Source organism: Procambarus clarkii, chromosome 87 (genome assembly GCF_040958095.1).
Source record: "Procambarus clarkii isolate CNS0578487 chromosome 87, FALCON_Pclarkii_2.0, whole genome shotgun sequence".
Classification (NCBI taxonomy): Eukaryota; Metazoa; Arthropoda; class Malacostraca; order Decapoda; family Cambaridae; genus Procambarus; species Procambarus clarkii.
Window position 1 is genome coordinate 2800565 of NC_091236.1, and position 14821 is coordinate 2815385.

General features: G+C 38.4%; 1 protein-coding gene across 1 annotated transcript in view; it reads right to left on the reverse strand.

The window, feature by feature from the left end:
* Positions 1 to 14821, reverse strand: part of LOC123746991 (uncharacterized) — a 182307-nt gene that overhangs the window by 34915 nt on the left and 132571 nt on the right. The window contains exon 8 of the mRNA XM_069317267.1: positions 13291 to 13407. Coding sequence (XP_069173368.1) covers positions 13291 to 13407 — 117 coding nt within the window. The remainder of the gene's footprint in view (positions 1 to 13290; positions 13408 to 14821) is intronic.

Below are 14821 nucleotides of genomic sequence, written 5' to 3' on the forward strand. Positions count from 1 at the left end.
GGAAAATTAATTCAACTAAAGTCTCTAGCTCGGGTCGTAAATCCTAGCTCCTCTTTTCCTAATGATACATGGTGGGCTGCAAGGGGCAGGTGGGGGACCCTAAGACTGAATGTAGAAGTTGATTGATGATCCACAATCCACCTGTGGACAAGTTCCTCGTATCAGCTTGTATTGTTATTACAAGGATAAGATTTAATAATTAAGTTCTATAACGGAGGTTCAGTTTAAATCAGGAATTTAAACATGTACGCAGTTCAGCCTAACATCACAACTATAACAGCCAATATATTCTTATATTACAAACCAATAATTTAGATTATAGTAGTATGATATTAAATGAGCTTAAATGTGGTCTAAGTAATAGTTAACTAAATACTGAAGATTATATTCAATTAGATAGACATATTATAAACTAGCAGTACCCAGCCACGCGTTGCTGTGGCTCAGCAACACATGTGCATTGCTCAGCCACAGCAACCTTCCCTGTCAACGAGTCCTCCCCACCATTCCCCACTCCCTTGTCCGATGCCTTCCCAAATGGTCCGATGTTCCCATCAGAAAATTAGGAACATCAAGTTATCTGATGTTTCTCATCACTGAAATATAAGAAAAAGTTAAAAAATGAAATGAAAATATGAAAAAAAAAAATAAACTATACTCATGAAATGAACGGTATGGTAAACATCACAGCTCAATTCGAACACAATTCACACATAATAATTAAATCAAAAAGAAAATAAATAAAAATCTATGAAAATTCAATTTATCAATGGAATCAGAAACATTTAAATGGAATTATAACATATTTAGCACACAATGTGTGTTGCTCTTACATGCAACAGATGGCGCTGTTTTTCAAGAAAAGCATAGTTTTACCTGTCACAGGTGTGGCATCTATACTTATACATACGAAATGAATGGTATGGTAAAAAACACAGGTCAATTCAGTACAATATCACACAAAATAATTATATAAAAAATAAAATAATCGTAATCGAAATCTAAGAAAATAAAATTTATCAATGGAATCGGAAACACTGAAATGGAATTCGTGACATATTTAGTATAGCGTGCATGTTTCTATTATGTGCAACAGATGGCGCTGTTTTTCAAAAACGCATGTTTTACCTGTCACAGGGGTGGCATCTATATAATAGGTATATAAAAGAAGCACCTATTTGGATGAAACCTTGGGTCAAAATTTAAAAGCAAATGGTGGCGAACTTTCGGAGATTACAGCGTGTATTGCTCTTACGTCCATGTCGGGAAACCGACACACACACAACCACACACACACAAATAACACAGTCTGCCCTAGTCTGTACTCCCTTCAGGATGGAAAATGGGAGACTCCGTGACGTCATCGACTCCGTGACGTCATCGAAGTCATCGTATATTTACATTATGAAACATTGTTAATAGACTAGTTTAGTCTCTAAAGTTAACAAAAAAGTAATCAATAAGAATGAATATAATTATTTACATCAAATAGTAGCTAGGTTCCCTTGTTAATGTAAAATTACTTTGAGTGAGGAACCAGAGCATAAGGGCGTTACCCCGAGTGGGCAGGAAGGCGTCCATATACACAACAACAACCAGGGATCAGCCTACCACGCTGTCTTGGTTAACTGGTGTAAACAACTAGACACCCCATTTACGTGTCAACACCAGCAACACAGCCTAACAACATCACAACAACGACTGTATCCGTCTACCAAGTATTGTTTATTATTCAAGTGCACTGTTTAATATTTTAATGGGTAGATGGTTAGGTCGTGGGAGAAACCCAAAAACACCGTACGTGTACCCCATTACAACCCTCACAGTTCATGTCATACCTGTAATTGATATGTTTAGGGAACTTTGATTAATTCCTTGCATCCCATACAGGTAAATTGTGAGAGGAGCAGCAAGAATCTGTGCAGACAGTTGGTTCATACACATAATTAACTACTTGTTTGCCAAGCCTTGTCCTTCCCACCAGCCGCCATTACGTGGCACAAAGAGGCAGGGCCACACCCATTCTGAGGCTACACCTACTCGCCTTACTAGGCCCATTCTACTGGCACAGCTAAGACATTATATTAGTAGTAGTAGTCATAATTACTTATTATGAAGTAGTTTAGACCACCATATGTGGTACACTGTATATTGAAATAACTGAAATAATAGAGTTAAAGGTAAACAATTGGTAGTTTAAGAAGGAGCCATAACAAAGTGGTTTAGGCTACCAATTGTCCCTCCCAATAGTGTGTAAGAAGATTTCAGGCAGTTTACCAGTACATACAGTCCACTTAATTAATTCATACTTACTAAGAAAATAAATAAGACATAACTTTATTTTATTAAATCAATTTGAAAAAGAGAGATTAGCTGCCTGGAATTTCCCCACAGTCCAACAGATGGCGCTGTTTTTCAAAAAAACATGTTTTTTCCTGTCACAGGTGGGGCATGTATATAGTAGATATATAAAAAAATGCGCCTATTCGAAAGCAAATTTGTGTCAAAATTACAAAGCAATCGGTAAAGATTTCCCCTCACATGAAAAACCCAGTTTTTCAGAAAAAAACATGTTTTTTTTTGTACCGTCACAGACGTGACATCTATATAGTATGTATATAAAAACCTGGCCGGATGCGAATGGAACGTTGTGTGAAAATTTCAAAGCAATCGGTGAAGAACTTTCGGAGATTAGCGATTTTGAACAAACGAACATTTTCATTTCTACTTATATAGACAGGCTGTACTCGGCCACGCGTTGCTGTGGCTCAGTAACACATGTGCGTTACTGAGCCACAGCAACCTTCCCCTGTGTCCCAGTCCTCCCAACCATTCCTAACTCCCCCGTCCCCTCTTCCTCCCAACAATTCCCCACTCCCCCGTCCCCTCATCCTTCCCAACATTCCCCACACCAGCGTCCGTTCGTCCTTCTAACCATTCCCTACTCCATCGTCCCCTCCTCCCCAGTATCTCCCACTCCTCCATCCCCTCATCCTCCCTACCATTCCCCCCCTCCCCCAAACTCCTGTTCTTTCCACTAACCCCCCGCTCCTCTGTCCCCTTGTCCTCTCCACCATTCTCCATTCCCCTATCCTCTCGTCCCCACCATCCCAAACTGCCCCGTCCCCTCGTCTTCCCCACTATTACTCCCTCCCCTGTCCTCTCGTCCTCCCCAACATTTCCAACTCCCTCGTTCGATGCATTCCCAAATGAACTGATGATCCCATCAGAAAATTAAGAACATCAAATGATCTAATGTTCCCATCGCTGAAATTTAAGAAAAACAGATAAAAAACGAAATGAAAAAAATAAAACAATAAAAAAATAAACTATACTCAAGAAATGAATGGTATGGTAAACAACACAGCTCAATTTCAACGCAATGTCACAGAAAATAAATAAAATAAAAATGAAAATAAATCGAAATTTATGAAAATTAAATTTATCAATGCAATCGGAATCATTGAAATGGAATCGTAACACATTTAGTATAGCGTGAGTTGCTATTACGTGCAACAGATGCCACTGATTTAAAAAAAAACATGATTTTACATATCACCGGTGTGGCATCTTTATAGTCGGTATATAAAACAAGGGTGTATTCGAATGGCACGTTGTATCAAAATTTCAAAGCAATCGCTGAAAATTTCAGCATGTGTTGCTCTTACGTCCAACAGATAGCGCTGCTTTAAAAAAAAAAAAAAAACACGGTTTTTCCTAACACAGGTGTGGCATGCATATAGGAGGCATATGAAAACACGCGCCTATTCGAATGCAAAGTTGTGTCAAAATTTCAAAGCAATCGGTAAAGAGGTTTCGAAGATTTTCCCTCCAATGAAAAACACATGAAAAAATACAGTTTAAAAAAAAAACATGTTTTTCCCCGTCACAGACGTGACATCTATATAATATGTACATATAAACCCGCTCGGATGCGAATGGAACATTGAGTGAAAATTTCAAAGCAATCAGTGACGAACTTTTTGAGATTAGCGATTTTGAACAAACGAACATTTTCATTTTTATTTACATATATATATATATATATATATATATATATATATATATATATATATATATATATATATATATATATATATGTCGTACCTAGTAGCCAGAATGCAGTTCTCAGCCTACTATGCAAGGCCCGATTTGCCTAATAAGCCTAGTTTTCCTGAATTAATATATTTTCTCTAATTCTTTTCTTATGAAATGATAAAGCTACCTATTTCTTTATGTATGAGGTCAATTTTTTTTATTGGAGTTAAAATTAACGTAGATATATGACCGAACCTAACCAACCCTACCTAACCTAACCTATCTTTATAGCTTAGGTTAGGTTAGGTAGCCGAAAAAGTTAGGTTAGGTTAGGTAGTCGAAAAACAATTAATTCATGAAAACTTGGCTTATTAGGCATATCGGGCCTTGCATAGTAGGCATAGAAGTGCGTTCTGGCTACTAGGTACGACATACATATATATATATATATATATATATATATATATATATATATATATATATATATATATATATATATATATATATATATATATTAGTATATTTTGGTAGTAGTCTTTCCTGTAGACATATATTATTAAATATGTCCGAAAAAGTAAGATTAATAATTCTAACACGAACTTTTTCGATGTTTCTTATGTTTCTTTTCACTGTTGATGGTAATTGAAAAATCAATTCTCCAAAATTCATTTTTATTTCTAGTCTGACGCGACACTTGAACGCGTTTCGTAATAATTTATTACACTTTCAAAGACTTTTAGTTTACACACAAACAACTATAACCTGCAAACACTAAACAGAGTTCTTACTATGAACTTTTTCTTACTATGCAATGATTTAAACAGCTTTCATCTTTCATTTTATACCCGCATTTTGGGTGAGGGTGATATGTTACAACAGTTTTGGATGAGATGAACAAAACTTTCAACACAGGATAGAACACGAAACAATGGGTATTGAAGGTAAGAATGGAAGTAACTGCAGAGGGCCTATTGGCCCATATTTCTTGATGCTTCTATATTGGAGCGGAGTATTGAAGTGGGTAGAATATAGTTGTGCATTAATTTGCTGTTGATTGCTGGTGTTGACTTCTTGATGTGTAGTGCCTCGCAGATGGCAAGCCGCCTGCTATCGCTGTATCTATCGATGATTTCTGTGTTGTTTGCTAAGATTTCTCTGGTGATGGTCTGGTTGTGGGAAGAGATTATATGTCCCTAATGGAGCCCTGTTGCTTATGCATCGTTAATCACCTAGAAAGATATGTTCTTGTCTTGCCTATATACTGAGTTTTTTGAGGCTTACAGTCCCCAAGTCGGCATTTGAAGGCATAGACGACATTGGTCTCTTTTAAAGCGTTCTGCTTTGTGTCTGGAAAGTTTCTCATGAGTAGGCTGGCCGTTTTTTTGGTTTTATAGTAAATCGTCAGTTGTATCTTCTGATTTTTGTCTGTAGAGATAACGTTTCTATTAACAATATCTTTCAGGACCCTTTCCTCTGTTTTATGAGCTGTGGAAAAGAAGTTACTGTAAAATAGTCTAATAGGGGGTATAAGTGTTGTGTTAGTTGTCTCTTCAGAGGTTGCATGGCGTTTCACCTTCCTTCTTATGATGTCTTCAACGAAACCATTGGAGAAGCCGTTGTTGACTAGGACCTGCCTTACCCAACAGAGTTCTTCATCGACTTGCTTCCATCCTGAGCTGTGGCTGAGAGCACGGTCGACATAAGCGTTAACAACACTCCTCTTGTACCTGTCTGGGCAGTCACTGTTGGCATTGAGGCACATTCCTATGTTTGTTTCCTTAGTGTAGACTGCAATGTGGAAACCTCCGCTCCTTTCCATGACTGTTACAGCTAGAAAGGGCAGCTTCCCATCCTTCTCCATCTCGTAAGTGAAACGCAACACAGAATTCTGCTCAAATGCCTCCTTCAGCTCCTGCAGATGTCTGACATCAGGTACCTTTATAAAAATGTCGTCAACATACCTGCAGTATATGGCCGGTTTCAAGTTCTTACCCACTAAGACCTTTTGCTCGATGGTACCCATGTAGAAGTTCGCAAACAGGACACCTAGGGGAGAACCCATGGCGACCCAATCTACTTGCTTATACATGTGCCCATCCGGGCTCAGGAAGGGTGCCTCTTTAGTACAAGCTTGGAGTAGTTTCCTTAGAATGCTTTCTGGTATGTCAAGAGGAGTACAGGCCGGATCACGATACACTCTGTCCGCTATCATCCCGATTATTTCATCCACAGGTACGTTGCTAAACAACTGTTGCCTTAGCAAACAACACAGAAATCATCGATAGATACAGCGATAGCAGGCGGCTTGACATCTGCGAGGCACTACACATCGAGAAGTCAACACCAGCAGTCAACAGCCAATTAATGCACAACTATATTCTACCCACTTCAAGACTCCGCTCCAATATAGAAGCATCAAGAAATATGGGCCAATAGGCCCTCTGCAATTACTTCCATTCCTACCTTCAATACCCATTGTTTCGTGTTCTATCCTGTGATGAAAGTTTTGTTCATCTCACCCAAAATGCGGGTATAAAATGAAAAATGAAAGCTGTTTAAATCATAGCATAAGTAAGAACTCTGTTTAGTGTTTACAGGTTATAGTTGTGTGTGTGTAAACTAAAAGTCTTTGAAAATGTAATAAGTTATTACGAAATGCGTTCAAGTGTCGCGTCAGACTAGAAATAAAAATGAATTTTGGAGAATTGATTCTTCAATTACCATTAACAGTGAAAAGAAACATAAGATACATCGAGAAAATTCGTGTTAGAATTATTAATCTTACTTTTTCGGTCATATTTAATAATATATATATATATATATATATATATATATATATATATATATATATATATATATATATATATATATATATATATATGTCGTACCTAGTAGCCAGAATGCACTTCTCGGCCTACTATGCAAGGCCCGATTTGCCGAATAAACCAAGTTTTCCTGAATTAATATATTTTCTCTAAAATTTTTCTTATGAAATGATAAAGCTACCCATTTCATTATGTATGAGGTCAAATTTTTTTATTGGAGTTAAAATTAACGTAGATATATGACCGAACCTAACCAACCCTACCTAACCTAACCTATCTCTATAGGTTAGGTTAGGTTAGGTAGCCGAAAAAGGTAGGTTAGGTTAGGTTAGGTAGGTTAGGTAGTCGAAAAATAATTAATTCATTAAAACTTGGCTTATTAGGCAAATCGGGCCTTGCATAGTAGGCTGAGAAGTGCGTTCTGGCTACTAGGTACGACATACATATATATATATATATATATATATATATATATATATATATATATATATATATATATATATATATATATATATATATGTATGTTTCATTGAATATGACCGCATATTCTGTATTTATTATTTTCTGGTTTAGGGCTTCTATCCCTCTAACTATTTTCTTAGCATCAGGGCTTAATTGAAATAGGAGTTCTCCAAAACTCATTTTCGTACTTTTAAGGTGAAGAAAAGAAGTGATTTACTATAGAGTGTATTACACTTATTTGTATAATTTGCACGACGTTTCGAACCTCCATGGTTCATTCTCAAGTGAACAGATCTTACAATACTAGTTGATTTTATACCCGCATTAGGTCAGGTGATAATACAATGAAGGTGAAAAACATGGGGGGATACATAAGGGATAAACATAGGGGCTGCAGAAGGCTTATTGGCCCATACGAGGCATCTCCTATCTAAACACAAAGATTAATCCAGTGTAATTGGCCTGTTATGTTGGACATTGTCTTCTGTGTTGGCATCGATATGTTCTTGTCTTGTCCTTACTCTCATGGTGGGTAGAGTAAATAGTTCCGTGATTTGGGTGTTCATGGTAGGTCGCTCTATTCTTATGTGAATTGCCTCAAGAATTTGTAATCTTCTTGAATCTTGGGTTTTGTCTATTATGCAAGTATTCTTGTTCAACATTTCTCTTGTTAGAGTAATGTCATGGGCTTGTCTCATGTGATTCCTAGGGGCACCAGATTGAAGATGGCATGTCAAACGCCTCGTCAGCTTGGTCGACGTCATACCTATGTACTTACATTGAAGGTTACATCCTTCGTGGGGGCAAGTGTACATGTATACAACGCTTGACTGCTGTAGAGGGTTCTCCGTCTGCTTCGGGCTGTTTTTGATAAGGAGTTCGGAAGTCTTCTTGGTTTTGTAGAATATTATCAGGTTTATGTTTTGGTTAGGAGTAGTGCTTTTTACTCCTTTACGGATTATTTCTTTCATTATTCTTTCCTCTTTTATATGTTCACTGTGCATGGTTGATTTGTAATATAATTTTATTGGGGGTGTTGTGGTTTCTGTTCTAGGTTCTGAATTATACCAACGGTCCAAGTGTCTTCTTATAGCAGCGTTTATTTGCGCGTTGCTATATCCGTTGTTCACCAATACCTGAGTTACTCTTTCAAACTCTCTACTCACGTTGCTCCATTCAGAGCAGTGGGTAAGCGCTCGACGAATATAAGCATTGAGAACACTGGCTTTGTATCTTTGGGGGCACTCACTTCTACCGTTCAGGCATAATCCTATGTTGGTGGGCTTGGTATATACGTTGGTGCTTAAAGAGGTTCCTGTTTTTGTTATTAGTACATCCAAGAATGGCAGACTGTTATTTTCACTATTTTCATGTGTAAATCGGAGTACTGACTCTCTCTCTAGGTGTCTTTTTAGGTCAATTAGTTCATCTGAGTCTTTTACTATTACGAATATGTCATCTACATAACGGCAGTATACAGTTGGTTTTTGTCTGCTACTGAAGACCCTATCTTCGATGGTTCCCATATAAAAATTAGCAAATAAAACTCCTAAGGGGGAGCCCATTGCTACTCCGTCTATTTGTAAATACATGTCTCCTTGTGGACTGATGAAAGGGGCTTCCTTTGTACATGCTTCGAGAAGACTTTTCAAGTGTGGCTCAGGTATGTCTAATTTGGGGGTGCTCTCGTCTCTGTATACTCTGTCCAGTATCATTCCTATGGTTGTGTCGACTGGGACGTTGGTAAAAAGGGATTCAACGTCCAGGGAAGCGATGATTCCATCGGGCTGGGTAGATTTGATCAATTCTAGGAAATCTGCTGATGATTGTAGACTAAACTTACTTGGAGTGAATGGAGTTAGGAGTTCATTGAGTTTCTTTGCCAGGTGATAAGTTGGGGTTGGTATTTGGCTGATTATAGGGCGTAGTGGGTTACCTGGTTTATGCGTCTTAACATTGCCGTAGGCATATCCTAAGCCATAGTCGCCTTGAAGTTTATTGAAATGCACACTACCTTTCTTTGCGTTGATTGCTGTAATTGTTTTGTTTACTTTCCGCTTAAGGTCTTCTACGGGGTTCCTCGTGATTCGTTGAAATTTGGAGTCGTCACTTAGGATGTCGCTAATTTTGTTCATGTATTCATGGGTAGGAATCAATACATATGCTGCTGTTTTGTCGGCTTTTCTTATTGTTACGTCTTTCAGATTTTTTAGTTGTTTCGCTGCTTCTTTGAGTCGTGGGGTTAAGATTGTAGATGAATATGTTCCTCGTTTTTTCCCTGCTTCTGCAAGTAGTTCAGCTTGAAGTGTGTCAGTGGTGATGACTTTTTTGTTGTCTTCTAGCTTATGGATATCGTCCAGAAGCATTTCGATTTCCAGGCGTTTTTGATGCATCTTTGGTTTAGATAAGAATTGACAATTTAGACCAAGATTTAAGAGGTCTCGTTGGTCCTGGGTAAGATCATAAGAAGTCAGGTTAAAGTAGCCATCTTTAGGACGAGGGATTTTTAGCTGTCCACCGTTTAGGGATGTTAACTTACGGAGTGTCTTTGTCTTACGGAGTGCAGCCCCTATGTTTATCCCTTATGTATCCCCCCATGTTTTTCACCTTCATTGTATTATCACCTGACCTAATGCGGGTATAAAATCAACTAGTATTGTAAGATCTGTTCACTTGAGAATGAACCATGGAGGTTCGAAACGTCGTGCAAATTATACAAATAAGTGTAATACACTCTATAGTAAATCACTTCTTTTCTTCACCTTAAAAGTACGAAAATGAGTTTTGGAGAACTCCTATTTCAATTAAGCCCTGATGCTAAGAAAATAGTTAGAGGGATAGAAGCCCTAAACCAGAAAATAATAAATACAGAATATGCGGTCATATTCAATGAAACATGTTTGAAAGAAAACCTGCTGCCAGTATACACCAATATAAACCCACATGACCCAGCAGTCCGCAATACAGAGTTTACCTATAGGTATAGGCAAGAGCTCATTCGGCATCAACTAAACAAGAAGAAGGAAGCCCTCCAAACCTTTATAGAGCAGGCGGAGCATCTGTTAAACAAATGGACCCAGTACGACATCCCTATCCAACTCAAGCAAACCATCAACAGTGAACTATTTAACCTGAAACAACAACATAAAACTCTTGTAGAAACAAAGACACTCCGTAAGTTAACATCCCTAAACGGTGGACAGCTAAAAATCCCTCGTCCTAAAGATGGCTACTTTAACCTGACTTCTTATGATCTTACCCAGGACCAACGAGACCTCTTAAATCTTGGCCTAAATTGTAAATTCTTATCTAAACCAAAGATGCATCAAAAACGCCTGGAAATCGAAATGCTTCTGGACGATATCCATAAGCTAGAAGACAACAAAAAAGTCATCACCACTGACACACTTCAAGCTGAACTACTTGCAGAAGCAGGGAAAAACCGAGGAACATATTCATCTACAATCTTAACCCCACGACTCAAAGAAGCAGCGAAACAACTAAAAAATCTGAAAGACGTAACAATAAGAAAAGCCGACAAAACAGCAGCATATGTTTTGATTCCTACCCATGAATACATGAACAAAATTAGCGACATCCTAAGTGACGACTCCAAATTTCAACGAATCACGAGGAACCCCGTAGAAGACCTTAAGCGGAAAGTAAACAAAACAATTACAGCAATCAACGCAAAGAAAGGTAGTGTGCATTTCAATAAACTTCAAGGCGACTATGGCTTAGGATATGCCTACGGCAATGTTAAGACGCATAAACCAGGTAACCCACTACGCCCTATAATCAGCCAAATACCAACCCCAACTTATCACCTGGCAAAGAAACTCAATGAACTCCTAACTCCATACACTCCAAGTAAGTTTAGTCTACAATCATCAGCAGATTTCCTAGAATTGATCAAATCTACCCAGCCCGATGGAATCATCGCTTCCCTGGACGTTGAATCCCTTTTTACCAACGTCCCAGTCGACTCAACCATAGGAATGATACTGGACAGAGTATACAGAGACGAGAGCACCCCCAAATTAGACATACCTGAGCCACACTTGAAAGGTCTTCTCGAAGCATGTACAAAGGAAGCCCCTTTCATCAGTCCACAAGGAGACATGTATTTACAAATAGACGGAGTAGCAATGGGCTCCCCCTTAGGAGTTTTATTTGCTAATTTTTATATGGGAACCATCGAAGATAGGGTCTTCAGTAGCAGACAAAAACCAACTGTATACTGCCGTTATGTAGATGACATATTCGTAATAGTAAAAGACTCAGATGAACTAATTGACCTAAAAAGACACCTAGAGAGAGAGTCAGTACTCCGATTTACACATGAAAATAGTGAAAATAACAGTCTGCCATTCTTGGATGTACTAATAACAAAAACAGGAACCTCTTTAAGCACCAACGTATATACCAAGCCCACCAACATAGGATTATGCCTGAACGGTAGAAGTGAGTGCCCCCAAAGATACAAAGCCAGTGTTCTCAATGCTTATATTCGTCGAGCGCTTACCCACTGCTCTGAATGGAGCAACGTGAGTAGAGAGTTTGAAAGAGTAACTCGGGTATTGGTGAACAACGGATATAGCAACGCGGAAATAAACGCTGCTATAAGAAGACACTTGGACCGTTGGTATAATTCAGAACCTAGAACAGAAACCACAACACCCCCAATAAAATTATATTACAAATCAACCATGCACAGTGAACATATAAAAGAGGAAAGAATAATGAAAGAAATAATCCGTAAAGGAGTAAAAAGCACTACTCCTAACCAAAACATAAACCTGATAATATTCTACAAAACCAAGAAGACTTCCGAACTCCTTATCAAAAACAGCCCGAAGCAGACGGAGAACCCTCTACAGCAGTCAAGCGTTGTATACATGTACACTTGCCCCCACGAAGGATGTAACCTTCAATGTAAGTACATAGGTATGACGTCGACCAAGCTGACGAGGCGTTTGACATGCCATCTTCAATCTGGTGCCCCTAGGAATCACATGAGACAAGCCCATGACATTACTCTAACAAGAGAAATGTTGAACAAGAATACTTGCATAATAGACAAAACCCAAGATTCAAGAAGATTACAAATTCTTGAGGCAATTCACATAAGAATAGAGCGACCTACCATGAACACCCAAATCACGGAACTATTTACTCTACCCACCATGAGAGTAAGGACAATACAAGAACATATCGATGCCAACACAGAAGACAATGTCCAACATAACAGGCCAATTACACTGGATTAATCTTTGTGTTTAGATAGGAGATGCCTCGGATGGGCCAATAAGCCTTCTGCAGCCCCTATGTTTATCCCTTATGTATCCCCCCATGTTTTTCACCTTCATTGTATTATCACCTGACCTAATGCGGGTATAAAATCAACTAGTATTGTAAGATCTGTTCACTTGAGAATGAACCATGGAGGTTCGAAACGTCGTGCAAATTATACAAATAAGTGTAATACACTCTATAGTAAATCACTTCTTTTCTTCACCTTAAAAGTACGAAAATGAGTTTTGGAGAACTCCTATTTCAATTAAGCCCTGATGCTAAGAAAATAGTTAGAGGGATAGAAGCCCTAAACCAGAAAATAATAAATACAGAATATGCGGTCATATTCAATGAAACATGTTTGAAAGAAAACCTGCTGCCAGTATACACCAATATATATATATATATATATATATATATATATATATATATATATATATATATATATATATATATATATATATATATATCGTTTCTGTTGTATCAAACTTTCTAATAATGTTTCTGTAACAAAACTTGTTAATAATAACTATACAAATGTTACTAGAACAACTTTTCTATGTCAGTTCCCATTGACATAGATGGAAGAAGGTGTTGACATATGGTGGTCAAGGACCTGGAGAAGAAGGGGGAGAGGCAGTTTTGACAGTGTTCCAAGAACATAACTTACAGTCAGGAAACTGGACGGCAGCCAAGACATCGGTGGCTGGGCTTCTCCCCAGACAGCGGAGGACGTTTATATCAGTTGTGTTCACCACCACTTGATCACTACTTCTGACTGTCGTGACTGTAATCAAGAAATACAGTTTGTTCTGGCAATTTATGTGTACCTTAATATAACAAGATACTTGACTTTTGGATTACACATAACAACATATTATGAGTGCACGAGTGAAAATGAGTGAGTGTTTGAACATGAGTGCATGCGTGAACATAAGTGGATATGTGATCATTAGTGTATATGTGGGAATAAGTAAATGTGTGGCGATGGTTGTATGTGTGCCTGTGTTTGTATAGATGAATGTGTGAGCATGAGCACCTGTGTTGGAAATAACCAACATTTTTCATACATCCTTTGTATTTTTATACACCATCTTTGTCCTAACCACAAGTAGTTACTAAAATTACTAACTTGTAGAAATGACCAGAATAATGTTTCATACTACGCAGTATTCTGCCAAATCTTCCCTAGTCTCCATGACGCCGCGATGTTGCGTCAGCCAGAAACAGGAAATATCTCCACATTTGTTGGATCTAAACAGAGTCCAGTTAATTACTTTCCTTTACTAAGGATAATCGCTTACTAATAAGTTTATTTACGTAACCCATTACTTCTTCCTGGAACTCGCTTATTTAGTTAAAATTAAGCACTCCAGTGGAAATTATTAAAAGGTAAAATAATTCTACTTTATATTCCTCTCATTTATTTATGCAGCTTTAATGAACCGACTTACACTGTGAGAGGTTATAACATGATACATTTAATTGTGACATAAATATTCGTCACAATCTCTTCCATCCCTAATTAACTTCGAAATACATAAATTTATTTACGCTCGATGAACCTACCGAGAGCCGCGCGCTCCCACTATACTGTGTTGCAGAGCTCCCACTATACTGTGTTGCAGAGCTCCCACTATACTGTGTTGCAGAGCTCCCACTATACTGTGTTGCAGAGCTCCCACTATACTGTGTTGCAGAGCTCCCACTATACTGTGTTGCAGAGCTCCCACTATACTGTGTTGCAGAGCTCCCACTATACTGTGTTGCAGAGCTCCCACTATACTGTGTTGCAGAGCTCCCACTATACTGTGTTGCAGAGCTCCCACTATACTGTGTTGCAGAGCTCCCACTATACTGTGTTGCAGAGCTCCCACTATACTGTGTTGCAGAGCTCCCACTATACTGTGTTGCAGAGCTCCCACTATACTGTGTTGCAGAGCTCCCACTATACTGTGTTGCAGAGCTCCCACTATACTGTGTTGCAGAGCTCCCACTATACTGTGTTGCAGAGCTCCCACTATACTGTGTTGCAGAGCTCCCACTATACTGTGTTGCAGAGCTCCCACTATACTGTGTTGCAGAGCTCCCACTATACAGTGTTGCAGAGCTCCCACTATACTGTGTTGCAGAGCTCCCACTATACAGTGTTGCAGAGCTCCCACTATACAGTGTTGCAGAGCTCCCACTATACAGTGTTG